This window comes from Saccopteryx leptura, chromosome 2 (genome assembly GCF_036850995.1).
Source record: "Saccopteryx leptura isolate mSacLep1 chromosome 2, mSacLep1_pri_phased_curated, whole genome shotgun sequence".
In the NCBI taxonomy this organism is placed as follows: Eukaryota; Metazoa; Chordata; class Mammalia; order Chiroptera; family Emballonuridae; genus Saccopteryx; species Saccopteryx leptura.
Window position 1 is genome coordinate 269,150,792 of NC_089504.1, and position 17,851 is coordinate 269,168,642.

A 17,851-nucleotide genomic window follows, 5' to 3' on the forward strand; every position below is an offset into this window, starting at 1 on the left:
TATGTTGCGGTGACCCCAAACCAAAAAATAATTTTGGTGGCTACTTCATAACTGTAATTTTGCTACAGTTATGATTCGGAATGTAAATACCTGATATGCATTATGTATTTTCTGATGGCTTTAGGCGACCCCGCTGGGGTCGCGACCCACAGGTTGAGAACCGCTGATCTTAAAGCCTTAGACCACTTAAATACTTCCTAATTTGCAATACTGAAAACAGGTATCAGTGTCTGAATAAAGATTCGTCTAACGTTTTGCTACAAAGGTCTGAGGTTAAAATGCGGTGATGCTGTAAATTAGAGGTTGATAAATACAGTGTGTCCGTAAAGTCATGGTGCACTTTTGACAGGTCACAGGAAAGCAACAAAAGATAATAGAAATGTGAAATCTACACCAAATAAAAGGAAAACCCTCTCAGTTTCTGTAGGATGATGTGGCAGCATGTGCACATGCGCAGATGATGACGTTAACACCATGTATACAGCAGAGTAGCCCAAGGCCATGCCAGTAGAGATATGGATGGTACACAGGAAAGTTCAGTGTGTTCTGTGGCTCGCTAAATTCAAATCCGTGATCAAAGTGCAACGTGACTATCGGCGCGTTTATAACAAAGCGCCACCACATAGGAATAACATTACTCGGTGGGATAAGCAGTTGAAGGGAACCGGCAGTGTGGTGGAGAAACCCCATTCTGTTAAGCCATCAGTCAGTGACGAGTCTGTAGAGGCTATATGGGACAGCTACCTAAGGAGCCCTAAAAAATCTGTGCGTGAGCCCACATCGAACTGCACTGAATAGGTATGAAACTGGAAGAGTTTTCCTTTTATTGGTGCAGATTTCACATTTCTATCATCTTTTGTTGCTTTCCTGTGACTGGTCAAACCACCATGACTTTACGGACACACTGTAGTCAGAGGGTTGCCTTTACTCTCACAGGGTACCGTTTCAAGTGTAATAGATTTGGAGGGAAACTGTAATATTAAAACGTCCCTTTCCACAGTGCTTTCACACAGCCATTTTAAATTTTTGAAGGTTCACAGCACTTGAAACCATCATAGCTGGTTGTTAACCAAGCCGCCATGGACAACACAAAGAACCTTCTTTTCCCTCTTTACATGGCCAATCTCCCTTAAAATAAGTTTCTAATTATTATTATTTTTTTTTTCTGTATTTCTCTGAAGCTGGAAACGGGGAGAGACAGCCAGACAGACTCCCGCATGCGCCGAACCAGGATCCACCAGGCACGCCCACCAGGGGGCGACTCTCTGCCCACCAGGGGGCAATGCTCTGCCCCTCCAGGGCGTCGCTCTGTCGCGACCAGAGCCACTCTACCACCCGGGGCAGAGGCCAAAGAGCCATCCCCAGCGCCCGGGCCATCTTTGCTCTAATGGAGCCTCAGCTGCAGGAGGGGAAGAGAGAGACAGAGAGGAAGGAGAGGGGGAGGGGTGGAGAAGCAGATGGGCACTTCTCCTGTGTGCCCTGGCCGGGAATCGAACCCGGGACTTCTGCACGCCAGGCCGACGCTCTACCACTGAGCCAACCGGCCAGGGCCCTCTAATTATTTTAACTACATCAAAACTTAGAATGCATTTCTAAAATTAAATGGGAATGAAATGGTCTTAAATCTTTCCATGCTAAAACCCATTCCTCTCTTCCCCACAATGTTCACATCCTCACACTGCCCCACAGAACACTCAGACAATCCGGGAAAGAATACAGACACTTCAAGTGGGTAGCGGAGAACTCCCTGTTCCAATAGAAATGTGCCCCAAGTTGGCAAATCTATCTACTAATGTACTTTTCTGAGACTCATCATAGTCTAATTTGTATCTTCTAAAAGTATTAGAAATTTAACAGAAAATTCAGAGGAAAAAAATATTATGTAATTCATTGCTAGGAGATTAGTTAACCATCAATTATTAACTGAGCAAAGATAAAAAGAGCAATCCTGGTCATTAATAACTGAATGATTTTACAAATATCAGAACTTTAAAAATGCAAATTCAAAAGTAAATACTGAGCCAGTGGTTCAAATTAATCCACTGCCTTGGACATTAAGATACCTTTGTCATTATCCCTAATAGTTCTTGAATTTTTAAATTACCAAAGAAAAGTATTATAGAAATTATTTATAATAAATATGAACATAATAAATAATTTGCAAGCCCACTATATGTCAAGCACTGTGCTAGGTACTGGAGATACAGCAATAAATGATTCATATAAAAATCATTGACCGCATGTCCAAAATTTTGATTGTTTGACAACCTCAGGGAAAAAACCCACACAAGGTATTGTAGAGGAATGAACCCGTGGCACCCTCTGCTGGTCCTCCTTCAAACTGCAACTCATTCCATTAAAGGATCTCAGAATCAACAATTTTTTCTTACTAGAAACAGGTTAGAAAAATGCTTTCAAGAGGCGTTTATATATTTTTTTAAATTTGTTAAATGATAATCTAATATTGATGATGCACAATCCGTGTAAGAGTAGCTGATCACTAGGTGTCATGAATGTTCCATAATATTCTAAACCAGGGGTCCCCAAACTACGGCCCACGGGCCGCATGCGGCCCCCTGAGGCCATTTATCCGGCCCCTGCTGCACTTCCGGAAGGGGCACCTCTTTCATTGGTGGTCAGTGACAGGAGCATAGTTCCCATTGAAATACTGGTCAGTTTGTTGATTTAAATTTACTTGTTCTTTATTTTAAATATTGTATTTGTTCCCGTTTTGTTTTTTTACTTTAAAATAAGATATGTGCAGTGTGCATAGGGATTTGTTCATAGTTTTTTTTTATAGTCCGGCCCTCCAACGGTCTGAGGGACAGTGAACTGGCCCCCTGTGTAAAAAGTTTGGGGACCCCTGTTCTAAACTAGTGTCCAGAGCTCAAGTTCCTGCAAATATGTAGCACATGACCCTGGCTGGCATTCAGCGTGCTGGGCCTGAGCTTTTCCCCTGTAAAATGCGGGTGCTGAACTCCATTCAGCTTTGTACAAGCCCCAGCACCTGTTTCTACATGAGTTCAACAGCTTTGTGTCCCACATGGTTCATAAATACTTGGAAAAGAAGCATACTAGAAACAGCATATGTTCACTAAAGAGCATGGTACTCATTTTGGTTAAATATTGATTTTGGTAATTCAAATGGTAGATCAAAGAAGAGCGCAAACAATGCATAATTTGATCTCAGTGACATATTTGACAAGGTCATATCGTCCTTAGAGGCAAGACAGAGAAAGGCAGACTGAATTTTCAGTTAGGTGGAAGTCAGCCCATGGGAAAACGGAGTGCAGGAGGCAATGAACAAACACATCCTAAGAACCTGCTGGAGGACTCACAGGAGGAAAGCCAGAGCTGTGTTCCCAGCACTCAGCACTGTCCCAAGCAAATACCTCAATTCATGATCTGCTGAGAAGAGGCTTCATCAGACATGTCAGATGGAGTGAGGACGCAGTGATCTTGTCACACCAAAACCAACAATACAAAAAGTGACAGGATAGCCTGATCAGGCGGTGGCGCAATGGACAGAGCATCAGACTGGGATGCGGAGGACCCAGGTTCAAAACCCTGAGGTTGCCAGCTTGAGCATGGACTCATCTGGTTTGAGCGCGGAATCACCAGCTTGAGCAAGGGATCACTCACTCTGTTGTAGCCCCTCAGTCAAAGCACATATGAGAAAGCAATCAATGAACAACTAGGTCGCAACGAAAAACTGATGACTGATGCTTCTCATCTCTCTGAGTTCCTCTCTGTCCCTCTGTCTCTCTGTCTGTCACACACACACACACTTTGTGACAGGATAAGTATATCTTTTCTATATGGGAAGCCCTGAGCTGGGAGAAATGCAACTGGAAATGAGCTTAACTGACAAGAACTCAATGTAACAATAACTAGTAATATTAATTTAAGCTCCCATGGGCCAAGCACAATGCTCAAGTCCTTAGGGAAATTATTTCAATCTTTTATAATAATCCTATGACACAGGCATTATTAACACTGTTTTATTGATTAGGCAACTGAGGCTCAGAAGTCAATTCAATAGCTCCAAAAACAATACAACTGGGATGTGGCAGAGCCAGAATTCAAATCCAAGTCTTTCTAACTTAAAAACCAACTCAGACTGCCCAAAGAGAATATATATATGGACCAAGGCAGGCCATGGTCCCATTGGAACTCCATTTCACCTCATATATTTATATTTATACAACAGAAAGAGAAAAATCTCCAAACACAGAAAATAAACAAAATATTTCTAAATAATCCATCGGTCAAAAGAAAAAGTTTTTAAATACATTGAACTGTATAAAAATTAAAATATAGAACTTAATAAAAATTAAAATCTGGCCCTGGCCGGTTGGCTCAGTGGTAGAGTGTCAGCCTGGCGTGCGGGGCTCCCGGGTTCGATTCCCGGCCAGGGCACACAACAGGAGAAGCGCCCATCTGCTTCTCCATCCCTCCCCCTCTCCTTCCTCTCTGTCTCTCTCTTCCCCTCCTGCAGCCGAGGCTCCACTGGAGCAGGGTTTGCCAGGGCGCTGGGGATGGCTCTGTGGCCTCTGCCTCAGGCGCCAGAATGGCTCTGATTGCGGCAGAGCATCGCCCCCTGGTGGGCGTGCCGGGTGGATCCCGGTCGGGTGCATGTGGGAGTCTGTCTGACTGCCTCCCTGTTTCCAGCTTCGAAAAAATAGAAAAAAAAAAAAATACAGTATATCTAAGTTTGTAGAACACAGTTAAAGCAACACTGAGAGATAAATTTATAGCATGAAATGTCTACATTAGAAAAGTTCTCAATCAATAATCTAAGCTCCCCACCTTAACAACCTAGAAAAAGAACAAAATAACCCAAAGCAAGAAGGAATTAATACAGTAAAAAAAAAAATCAATGAAATTGAAAACCAAAAAATAATAAAATCAATGAAACAAAGAGCTCATTTGTTGGAAAGATCAATAAAAGAGCAACAAAATAGGCAAATCTCTAGCAAGACTAACCATGAAAAAAAAAAACAGAAAACACAAACATCAAAACCAAACAGAATATCACCTGACATATAGATGTCAAAGAATGATGAAATACTACAAGGAATTCAACAAACATAAATTTGACAATTTAGATGAAATGGACTAAAAACACAAACTATCCCGACTCATCCACTATAAAATAAGTAACTTTAATACCCATATAACTATTTTTAAAATTGTTAAAACCCTCAAAAAAGGAACCCCAGGCCTTTAAGGTTTCATGGAGAATTCTACCAAATAACATGCATTCTACACAATCTCTTCAAAATTAGAAGTTCATTTTACGAAGCTAACATTACCTCTGATACAAATACCAGACAAAGTACAAAAAAAAACAGCTGACCAATATCTCTCAAGAACAAAAAAATCCTTAACCAAGTATTAGCAAATAAAAGAAATATATAAAAACAATTATCCACCATTCCAAGTAGTGTTTATTCCAAAGATGCAAAGCTCATCCAAGTATACTGCTAACAAAAATTAGGGGATATTTTGTCGCTTCATTTGAAACTGAAGCGATAAAATATCCCCTAATTTTTGTGAGTATATTTAAAAGCAATCGACCTAATCAATCATATTAACAAGGCCTTATTTCACAGACCTTCATATGAATCTACAATTATCTTAAGATGAAAATTATTAACTTTTTTTAAAAAGACACAGAAACAACCTGTCCCAGGAAACAAACTGAAGATCTATGCTTATATACTAAGCTACTGCCTTAGAAATTTCTAGAGTTTATGAAAAGTAAATTCCTTAGTCTAACAGGATTGAGTATTCAAGGTTCTCAGTGATTCTGACAATGAGCCAAGTGTGGGCACCCAGGGCTAGAACACAAAAAGGAGGATGCCAGGAGCAAAGATCTCAGTGCATCAGGGGGTGAGGGGAGGAGCTCACAGGATGAGGGGCGTGGCAAGAGAACTGGAAGAAAGAGGGTACCAAGCAGAAAGACTGGGCCCAGTTAAAGATTCGGTCCAGAAGACATCCAGTAAGTAAGGCTGGTCCTAGACGATTTCATTTTTCTCTACATTTGTCCCCATGTACCATACTATCTGTGACTTCTGTGTCGATGTTACAGGCCCCATCAGGACAAAGCTCCCCGGGCAATCATTTTTGCCTAATTCCTCCCTGCTCCATCTCCAGGTCTAGAACAGTGCCCAACATAGTAGGCAGTCTATAAATATTTGTGAAATGAGTCTGTGAATGAATGAATAATAGAAAAAAGACCAGAGAGATAGGTTGGGGCCAAAGCAACAACCACACCCCACCAAAACCCTCCAATAACATGCCTTAATTGGAGCTTTAGGAAATAATGGATATTGAATCCCAAGAGTAGATCAGTTACATTCTATCATAATTCCTAATGCACTTTGTCTCTTCAACAGGCCAGACACTGTGCCAGGTGCTGCATACTCATCTTTAATCTTCACCCTGAGATGTAATAAATGACTTACTCAGGTCCCTTGACCAGGAAAACATGCGATCCAGGATTGACCTCTCTCTGATCTACCCGACTCTAAAAGAACTCACTAGTCTATGGCATCAATGCTGCCTAGAATATATTATTGAGGTTCATTAAATCATGTATTTCATGAATGTGTTAAGTATGCTTTGCAAAGAACTGCATGAAGAAGTGGCGACTTAACTCACGGAAAGTCCAGTACCTTGGCGGACGCCTGGTCATACTGCGCTGTCGTTCTCACCAGTTCATCCCTACTTTTATTCAGAACTTTCTCTTTTTCATTTAATTCCACTTTTGCTTTCTCCAGTTGGAGCTGCAGTTCCTGCCATTTATTCACTTGGCCTTTCATTTCCTTTTCTTGTCCTTGCAGACGTAGTTCCAACTCCCCAATCTTGCTCCTTAGTTCTAAAATCAAAAAACCCACATTTCAATTAACATATACTTTTCACAAAATATTTACCACTCAATTCAGAATACATTGTTTATGTTACTCTGCTCTGAAATCTTTGATGAGACAAACCCAAGTCAATTCACATTAAACACAGAAGCTACTATTTGAACTGGATCTCATTTCACTGTTTAACCTCAAGTTATTTATACTCAAATATCCTACAGAAGCAGGGGAAACAAATTTTCTCATTATCACAAAGAAATTTGAAAAAGAAAATGCTTTTCTAAAATCGTGAATATTGTCTGATCAAAGCTGCAATAAGTACACTTATTAACCCTTATTTAAATGACCAGTTGGTTTGAGACACTGGCAGACTAGTATTTGTTTTGTGCCCATATCCATGAAATCAATGATAAGCAGTGAAAACTTCACCCTCCCCTATTATCAGGTAGCTTTACCTCCAGTAAAGATCAAGACAGTGTGAGCCTCCTATACTGCCAAAATCAACAGTAATCTTTTCTCATCCCCCCCCCCCAATATACACAATATTGGTTCCAATGGCATTGGCAGTGTGACAGCTCTCACCAGTGAACACTGATGGTGATTTTCAATATATCATAGCACTGGAAACCATCACAGTCTGCAGCAGGCTCCAATACACCACCTGGTCCCCTTGGCTGCCAGCGGCGGCATGGGTCGGCAGCCAAGGTTACAGGTTTGCTCCCATATGGACAAGCTGGCAGCGCAGGGCAGGGCTTTCGGCTGACACATGCCACACCTCTGGCCAAAGCTGGCCAGGATACAGGCTTGTATCCCGGGGCACAAAAGGAGCCAGATGAAAAGTGTGGGGAGTGTCAACTGTAACCAACCTACTCACCCTGCTTCTGGAAAGGCAAGTCAAAGCCATTCATCCTGCTTTTGAAGGCTTCAGGGTCCCGGCTTTTTAGTACAAATAAAGGCACGCTCCAAAATTCTAGTATCTTTTCTCATATCGAAAAGACATCATATCATCAGACTGGGATGTGGAACACTGATGTGTCCAACAAAACACACGAACACTTTCTAGGACTAAAAATGTCTGGAATCACCTCTAAAATTACCTCAGGAAAATTTAAACATTCTCTGCTCAAAATGTTACCTTGATTCTGGCCTTTTAATTGTTCCAAAAGAGAAGAATTGCTAGAATTATCACAGAAGCTACTATTAGCATCTCTTCTCCCTGCTTTCAAAATTGATCCACTTGGAGTCACTTCTTGTTCCCCAGGGAAGTGAGATGCAGAAAAACCTCTCCTAACTGGAGTTTGTAGAGCATCAGAATGACGACTGGGGGTCTTTTCTTGTTGCCATGAGAACACAGAGGACGAGGAATGGTGTCGGGCAATGTCCCGGTGATTCATGGTGTTCTGTGCAATAGCCTGGCTCGCTTTCTGTAAAGATAGAAATGCTTTAAAGCCATTGAGAAATTATAATATTCAAGAACAACTTATTTTCAAATAGAACATAAAGCCATGCCAAGAGATTAGCATGTCCACTGGGTACCAAGAAAGAACATTCATCAATTCAACGGAACCACTAAGTCCCAATATCCAGTGAGATTTTCGAATGGTCAGATTTCAGCATTGAAAGGTTAAGCTGGTACTACTGAGGCCCAACCTATTTCACAAGAGCTCAGAGTTTGTATTTATCTACATCCCTCAATACTACATTCAACGCATGAGCATTCACTACCATTTTGAATTCTGAAACTTTATTTTCCTTTGCCTGCCCTTGATCACCCCCACCCTCCCCCTACAGCTTTGCACAGAGGATCAAAATTCACTGTCAACCTACAACTCTTTTAAGAATCTCACTTTCCACTATACCACTCTGCCCAAAAATGTCCTATGTGGTATTTCATGTTATCTAATATACATTTATGGATTCTCTAATGCTTTGAATTCTTTTGTTCCTCTCTCCACCTCCATTCTGACAAAGACATGGCTATAGACGCTGTGGTTTTTTTTGGGGGGGGGGTTTTGTGAGACAAGAGAGGCAGAGGGACAGACAGACAAGAATGGAGAGAAATGAGAAGCATCTCTTTATTGTGGCACCTTAGTTGTTCATTGATTGCTTTCTCATATGTGCCTTGACCGTGGGGCTACAGCAGACCGAGTGACCCCTTGCTCAAGCCAGCGACCTTGGCTTCAAGCTGGTGAGCCTTGCTCAAACCAGATGAGCCCGTGCTCAAACTGGTGACCTCGGGGTCTTGAACCTGGGTCCTCTGCGTCCTAATTCAACGCTCCATCCACTGCGCCACCGCCTGGTCAGGCTATGCTTCATTTTTTACAGCAGGTGTTTTTCTTGCTGCAGGGAGAGGTTTAATGTTTGTGGAGACTCACATTGCTCCCCCAAATTACTCTGGGCATCAAGGTCAGGGGCAGAATTTGTAGGAATGACTAAACTGGATAATGCAGCACATGGTAATTCTAGGACAAACCAGAGAATTACTGTCTCATTTTTATTCACCATGATAAGCAATGCCATGGTCATATATAAAAGTTCTGGTGAGACTCCGAAACAAGAATTAAAGGCACAAAAAAGAATTAAAATTGTGAACTCTCTAATACATACTTTGATCCTCAATATTTAAGGTAGCTACTTATAAATTCAGTTGTCAATTGTTTGTGAAATTGTGCCATGTTAACAAATTCTTATGTCTACTGGAAATATATCATTAAGTGCCAAGATGGCTTTTTAAAGCAAATATCATGTGAGCAAAAATGGTAAAAGAAAACTCCGTAGACACCAGATAGTACTTTAAGAGTCAGTCCCAATACTAGAAGCAGCGGTTTATAAGATGTGCCTTTTATTTTGTTGACCATAAGCAAATCTCTTCATCTACCTGTCTCTGCTCATTTTCACCTATCAGAATGGAGTTTAAAACCCTTGTTGGCAACTAACTTAAAAAAATTGGGGAATTACTGAAAACATTCTCCTCTGAAATAAATGTTTCATAAGTAAGGACCCTCAAAGCCCCGCGCCCCTGGTAGCAGTCACCACAGTCCCATCAAAAGAACGGAATACGAAGCAGCTTCCCCAGGTGACAAAGCCAGGAGTGTCAGGAATGACTCTGGTCGCCCTCTCCAAGCGTGGTTCTTACCATTAGATCTTAACAGGGAAGTAAATATATTGCTCCAGCTTCCATGGAATTCGGGGAATACTTAACATTTAGGGTTGAATTAATCTCCCACTTTACCTATTTTTTCCCTCTTTACCTATTTTTAAATGAAAAAACATCCTAACCGAAGAGCCAGGAACTTGACGTCCTCTGTGTAAGAGCAACGTGCCAGCCCCACGGAGAGCAGGTGGCTCTGGCCCCACTCCAGCCTACACGCCACAGTCCCTCCTGGACCGCACATGCCGTGCTACGCCCGCCATTCACTTACCTTCGCCTGCAAGGCTTTCACCTCGGCCTCTAATCTTTTCCGTTCTTCAACTTCTTTATTATATTTTTCTTTTAGATCTTCATATTTGGAACCTAAACACAGACAAGAAGATGGCATTTTACTTTGATAACTGATGTCATGAAGGAATTCACACATCAATAATAATTACAATAGGTAGTTCAGAAATCAGTATCTTAGTACACCAGAAAGAACAATTTAGTTAGGGCTACAGCTAATGATCAAATAACTCAAATATCAAAAATCCATGGAAACACAGCTATTTTGAATATTCTGAAATTGAATTATTTTTGAAACACACCACAGAGGGATAAAGGGAAATGTGTAAGCCAGCTATGAAGTCTGCTGACCTGAATGTGTTTCTGAAGAAATTTAGAAAAAGCTGGCAGTAGTAAAGACACTGACGTCATTAAGGTCCCTGAAAATGGCTACCAGAAATTTAATTAATGATGGGATGCACTTTCATAACACATGAGCTAATTTTTAAAATATCAGTAAAAGAAATGTTTTAAGTGAAAAGTATAAAGACTTATTAACCTGATAGTATAGTTTAACACATGCACAAATGTATATGTTACAGAAGGTTGTTCAGATCAGAGACTGAATTCATTTCTTTGGCAGAATTAAAATCTCAATAAAAGAACTATAAATGAAGGGAAAAAATCCTTACCGCTATAATACTGACTTGGTGTTAGCGGAGTTGTAAAAATCTTTTGTGGTGTATTGCATGGGTTCAGAGATGCATCTGCAGACTGTGCAGCTTGTTGGCTTCTTTCAAGGTCAGATTTACACCTGTTAGATAAGGACCCGAGAGGACGCCAAATGAGAGCAACAGCTACAGAGTACCAATACCATACATTCCCAGAGAGGAACAAGCTTACAAAACCCATCCTCTAAGAATTCTTACCACTTAAGTTACCCAACAGACATTTAATAAGAACTGATTTGCCTGACTGGGCGGTGGCGCAGTGGATAGAGCATCAGACTACGATGAGAAAGGCCTAGGTTCGAGACCCCCGAGGTCACCAGCTTGAGCCCAAGGTTGCTGGCTCAAGCAAGGGGTTACTCGGTCTGCTGAAGGCCCGCAGTCAAGGCGCATATGAGAAGGCCATCTATGAACAACTAAGGTGTTGCAATGCACAACAAAAAACTAATGATTGATGCTTCTCATCTCTCCGCTCCTGTCTGTTCCTGTCTATCTCTCTCTCTGACTCACTCTGTCTCTGTAAAAAATAAAAATAATAAATTAATAAATAAATAAACGAAATGATTTGTGTGACATAAATTCAGGCCCGTCTTCAAAGGAACTCAGTCTAGTTAGGGAAACAGAAATATAAACCAATAATTACAATGTTATAAAGGCTATAATAAGATCCATAATACCCACAGTAGTACAGGAAGAGTTCGGAAGTTGGGGATATATCCCCAGTAAATTTATAATCCAATCCAAAGAAAGACACAGGAAACAAAGGAAAAAACTGAACTTCAGGAACATAGGAAAAAACTGATATCTATGAAGCTTGGGCTGAAATCACCAAACTGGATGACAATATATATATATATATATATATATATATATATATATATATACACACACACACACACACACACACACACACACACACACTAAGTCATGACAAAAGCACAGACTTGATGTATGTACCATGCACTTTCTAATCTTTAAAACATAAAAAAAATCAAGTTAATATAATGCATAAATAAATATCTGGAAACAGTTACAAAGAAACTTAAGTTCTGAACACCTTTCAGAATCAAAAACCCTAAGTTATAAGAGGATTCAGTTCTTCCAAGTCTTTGCTATCTTTGATTTTAGCTTAACACAGAAATATTATGAACACCCTATTAGAATGGGTGCCCTAGCTCCTCCAGCCCCAAATTCAATTTGGGAAGAAGCAATGTATGAGGTGAAAATGACTACTCAACAAATAAAATCATCACATGTGAACTCAAAGAAGGTAACAGCACTGTCCAATAAAAATATTCTATTAACATGCCACATTTCAAGTACTCAATAGTCACATGTAGCCAGTGACTACCACACAGGACAGTGGGAGGTCACACCTTACCCTTCTTTCCCTATCCTTTCACAAAAAAAGTTCATTTATTTTAAATATTAAATCAAACTATACCCTATTATTTTTATAAACCTTTGTCTCTCTTTTCTTTTGGGGAAAAACAACACAAACCACCACCACCAAAAAAAAGCACTTAATTAAGCTGTTGTCAAATACTAGGTTTAATTATATGAGACTGCCAATATTCAAGTTTTTGATTAACATTTCAAATGTTTCAACCTAATTTGTTCAGGATATTCCCAAAACATAATCCATAGCCACTGATGAAGAAAATAAATTATTGTATCACAGAGTAACAGTGTCTGGCACATGAAGCTTAACACACATATACTGAATGAGTTAAGTGAGCGACCATGTAATGAACTTATATATCATAGTTCCAAGCTATGCAATGATAGGACTGAAGTATTCAAGAATCAATTTTCCTTAGATCATTGTTTTTTCCACTGGAAAAAAATATATTGCAATGTCTAATAATTACATCATTAAAGGAAGAGATAAATGCAGCTGATGAATACATACTCAGACACCTGTAGAAATACCATTCCTAAAAAATTACCTTTTAAGTTCCTGTTCTAGTTTTTCTATTTGTTTTTTGCTTGAACTCAGCTGTCCTTCTTGGAAATTCACTTGTGACTCCTTGACCTGAAGTTCGTGAGCAATCTTCTGCTTTGCCTTCTCCAGATTTTCACAGGTTTCCATCAAGCTCTGGTTCTCCCTTTTCAGGTTTGTACCCTCAGTTTTTTCATTCTCAACCTAGAGGGGATTGTTCAAAAGGAAAGAGGTGAATTACTTCGTAAATTTACCAAGTCTTCTTTGTAAATCTGAGCTTAACACACACTGACGACGAACTTTCTTTCTTTCTTTTTTTGTATTTTTCTGAAGTTGGAAACGGGGAGGCAGTCAGACTCCCGCATGCGCCCGACAGGGATCCACCCGGCATGCCCACCAGGTGGCGACGCTCCGCCCATCTGGGACATTACTCTGTCGCAACCAGAGCCATTCTAGCACCTGAGGCAGAGGTCATAGAGCCATCCTCAGCGCCCGGGCCAACTTTGCTCCAATGGAGCCTTGGCTGCAGGAGAGGAAGAGAGAGACAGAGAGGAAGGAGAGGGGGAGGGGTGGAGAAGCAGATGGGCACTTCTCCTGTGTGCCCTGGCCGGGAATTGAACCCAGGACTCCTGCACGCCAGGCCAACACTCTACCACTGAGCCAACCAGCCAGGGTCTGACAACGAACTTTCTAAGACAGGTCTGTAATAATCCAGATGTCAACCTTTGCAGGTATTTAAATGACCTCACTCTAGAGAGAAAAGTTCTACAAAGTCACATATTATATTATCTTTGGTCAGGATTACACATACCCATCCTAGAAAGAGAGGCTTTAGCATGCTTTTAAGAGTTAAAAAAAAAAACAACAGCTTGACTTGTGGTGGCACAGTGGATAAAATGTCGACCTGGAATGCTAAGGTCACCAGTTTAAAACCCCAAGCTTGCCCAGTCAAGGCACATACAAGAAGCAACTACTACAAGTTTATGCTTCCTGCTCCTCCCTCCCTTCTCTCTCCCTCTCTCTAAAATCAATAAAGTCTTAAAAAATAATAATTAAAAAACAAAAATCATCCCTATGAATCTTCCTTAGCAATTCATTTTCAAGTTTGACTGCTGAAGCCAGTTATTGTAAGAAAATGAAAAATTCTCCCACCAGCAAAAACACTTTAGAAGCAGTGACTGTATCACTACTTTGTTGATGAATGAAGAGGTAAGAAAGAAGTACTGTTTAAGTCTTCATTTACTAGTCTTGAAAGAGATGAGACCCTGGAATATCAAGGCAAAAGCCCACTCTCAAAATGTGACAGCCACTTGGACCACAGGATTCTATCCTGTCCCCGCTAAATATCAGCAAAGCAGAAACGAGGACAGAGAATGGAGAAAACGGGGTAATTAAAATTGAAATGACTCATAAAGAAAGGTAGGAGGGGTCATGACCACCTAAAGATAGCAAAGTCACTTGTCTCTTAAATTGAACAGGCCAAGATGAGATCACTCATCGGAGGAATGAGTGAACAGCGGCAAACACCCGTGCTGAGAGGTACCTTCTGTTTCTGCTTCTGCAGTGCAGCCTCCAGAGTTTCCAGCTGAAACTGCCTTTGCTGCCTTTCTTTCTTCAGCTTGTCCAGTTGTCCTTCAAGCTCTTGAATTTTCTGAAGAGCTCTTGTGGGCAGGCCTTCCTTCCATTCTTCCAAAGCCCAGCTCATTTTGCTCCCCTTTCCTCGTTTTTCAAATATTTCTAAATAAACTGAATAGAATAACCAGACTGTTGGTATACTAGAGCAATAGGAAACTTAGTCTCAAGGACTAGCGTCTACAGAACCAGCTCTAAGAATCAAGTGTGAAACCTTCCCATTTCAAAAGATATCGATCTTCCTCCTCCTCGGAAAGGTGAGGACCAACATGTTTGGCGTCCCTTGCTTTCTGATTTTATTTCTCATTTCTGATTCCTTAAATGGCTACCTACTTTCCTACTGCTCAGTTTGTTTCCATTAAACAAAATAGGAATATTTTGCCTTATATAAGGTATGGGGTGAAATAGGTCCTAGAAGAAAATCAAAGGCACAAGTTATTTTGTCCATGTTCTCCTTTCCCCTCTTCACATCATTAATTCCCACTGCCTTTGTCCCTTGTCTTCTGGGAGATTCACGACCTGTTTGTATTCCTGGTCCTAGTCTCTTGTGACATAGGTACCCCCTCACCTTCCAAGTAGTCCTCATTTGTTGAACTAATGTACAAAATGAGCAAAGCTGTTACTGCATACTACTACTAGAATCTCTGCAAAAGGCAGTGAAGTCAGACCTTGACCAGGAAACAGGTTTATAAACAGCAGCAGGGATTCAAATCCCAGCCCAGTCACCTCCAAGATATGTGATCTTGGACATGTTATTTACCTGCTCTGTGCTTTGGTTTCCTCTTTTGCAAAATGGGGGTAATGATGGTGGCAACTTCCTAAAGTCTTAGAACACTTTTTCATTTCTGTATTTCAGCCTATGGTACCAAGATGGAAGTGGTCTACCTTAACCTCCTTCTCAGTCACTTCTTCGGAAATTTAAATCAGCTGGGAGAAGAAGCATGGCAATTACTCTTAATTCATTAGCCTTTAGCGCTTAAGTGGAAAAAAAAAAAAAAAAGCTTCATTTTCTAGTTATTTTGGCAACGGGATGAGAATATTTTTTGTGAAGTCAAGTCCGCAACCATTTTAATGTTTTGTTTCAATCAGCTTTATCAATGAAAAATTTTTATCAGAAAAACTAATAAGTAGTTGAAAGTACTAAGAATGATTTTTAAAAAGATATTCAATGGTTAAGAGAGAAAAGCAGAGGTCTGGGAAAACTGAGATATCCAGTTTTGGAAAGCTGTGTTTTCTCTGCTGGTTTAAATTTTTTGCTTCCAGTTCCTTGAAAACAGTATCTTAAACTCCACTCCCATTTGGCCAAAAAACTCCTGAAGGGAGTCTCAAGCCTCTCTACCAACAAAGGACAATTTTACACAGTTGCAATAACTCTGTCCATTCCAATCTAGCTTGCTCATTCCGGGCTAGGGGGCCTACCCCAGAGGCACACACTATAACTGACCTCAACAATTCTACCAGTCACTGAAATCCATAGATCAAGGCGCCACCGCCAACAAAATATATCAAAAGGAGCAATTCAGAAAGATAACGGAGATGAGGGAAATAAGAAAGAAGACTGGCAAATTGGATGCTTTTCCATTTCTAAATCTAAGATAGAGCTATGAGGAAGTGGTTAAAGCAATAACCAGACCCAAGCTCATTCTGATTAGAGCAGATCTGGACTGATTACGGCATCATGAAACTGTATGAAGCCCCTGGGGAAAAAGAAGCATAAAAATATGTAAACCTCAAAAGTTATAAGGGGCAAAACATGTGGGGAGGGACAGTGGCGTGAAGAAAAGCTCTAGAAGTTAAGGTTCCTACAAAGAGGATTTGCAGGACTATGGTCCTTTCCGAAAATGTTCTTTCTGTCTCAGATATGTGGGGAGGACATTCTTCATGCCCGGATCGCTCAACCCCGTAAAATGCCCGAGGGACCTCTCGTGTGTCGTGTACTCGTCCGACGCAGCGCTGCAGGCCCCTGGCTACGCTTTCCGTTATCAGGATCCCCCCTCTCCACCGAGAGGTCCGAGTTCCCGCCTACGGTGCCACCGCGGGGCCCGAGAATGAAAACCGCCTGCTCCTTGGGACCAAGCTCCAGGACAGGACTCCAGACACCTATTTCTTGGTCCTGATAACACAGCCGAGCCAGGCGCACAGGTGCGTCCAAATAAAGTGAAAGGCAAAAGAAACGCTCTGGCGAGACTAACAAGCACACCAACCCGCCGCCGCTGCCCGGACCGAAACCCACGCTCGCATCTAACCCGTGTGACCCACGACACATTATCAAATAGGGGCCACTGGTTCCTGCTTTCGGAAATACCTGCTGAACCTCAATTCTTTTACCTTAAAGAGTTGGAAACTGACCCCTTCCCCAAAATGCGAGTCACGGCCCGGCAGGGTCTCGGGACACTAGCGCGAGCACAGCTTTAGCCGGACCAGGTGGGAGGGGCGGTCGCTGCACCCGCAGGCCCGGGAGCGCCATCCCCTAGGCCTCCCTTACCAGTCTCCTCCCGGAAGGCCAGCGGCTCTTCCACGCCCGCCGCGGTAGCCGGGACCCACGCAGGACGCTCACCTTGCCATCCGGAGAGGAAAAACAACCCCTCCAAGACTCGGGTTCCGGCACAGCCTCCGCGGCTCCGAGCCCAGATTCCAACTCAAACTGCCCGCGGCCGCCACCCGTTTTCGATTCGCCGGCTTCCGACCAAAGTCACCTCTTAGCCTATTGGTCGCTGTAAGCAGCGGTGGGCCAATCCGCATTCACGCACTCGGACCACCGCCTTTGATTGGTCCTTTCGGATGGATTTAAAAATCAAGCCCTCACAACGTGAGACGCTGGCTCCTGAGTTACCGAGCTTTTATTGTTGTTGTTGTTGGGGCGGGCTGTGAGGGCCGAGGACCACGTGCTTTTGCTGGAGGAAGTTTCGAACTGCTTTTTTAGCAAAAACCGGGGAATGGGGCCGCTGATTGGGAGGGTGTGGTCTATCGCCATCAGCCAGTGGAAGAGTGCTTTCTGGTGAAAATACTTAATACTGCACAGACATTTCTACTTACATATTAAATGTGTAATTTATGGCATAGATACTTGGTGTGCTTGCCATGCATTCTTCATCGAGTGTCATTCTTAACAATTCTTCTAGGTACGTCTTACTTTATTTAAAAGTTAACTGGGGATAAAGCCTCGACCTGGGAACACTGAGGTTGCCAGGTCAAAACCCTGCACTTGTCTGGTCAAGGCATATATGGGAGTTGATGCTTCCTGCCCCTCCCCCTTTCT

The 17,851-nt window shown here is 41.8% G+C and overlaps 1 protein-coding gene across 1 annotated transcript in view; it reads right to left on the bottom strand.

Moving 5' to 3' along the window:
* CENPF (centromere protein F) overlaps nt 1–17,270 on the bottom strand; it is a 55,856-nt gene extending 38,586 nt beyond the window's left edge. Inside the window, exons 1-7 of the mRNA XM_066361748.1 lie at nt 17,150–17,270; nt 14,504–14,706; nt 12,968–13,164; nt 10,983–11,104; nt 10,295–10,386; nt 8,008–8,296; nt 6,681–6,883 (exon numbers count right to left, since the gene is read on the bottom strand). Of these exons, the coding sequence (XP_066217845.1) occupies nt 6,681–6,883; nt 8,008–8,296; nt 10,295–10,386; nt 10,983–11,104; nt 12,968–13,164; nt 14,504–14,665 (1,065 nt within the window). The 5' untranslated portion in view covers nt 14,666–14,706; nt 17,150–17,270. The remainder of the gene's footprint in view (nt 1–6,680; nt 6,884–8,007; nt 8,297–10,294; nt 10,387–10,982; nt 11,105–12,967; nt 13,165–14,503; nt 14,707–17,149) is intronic.
* Nucleotides 17,271–17,851: the final 581 nt, after the last annotated feature.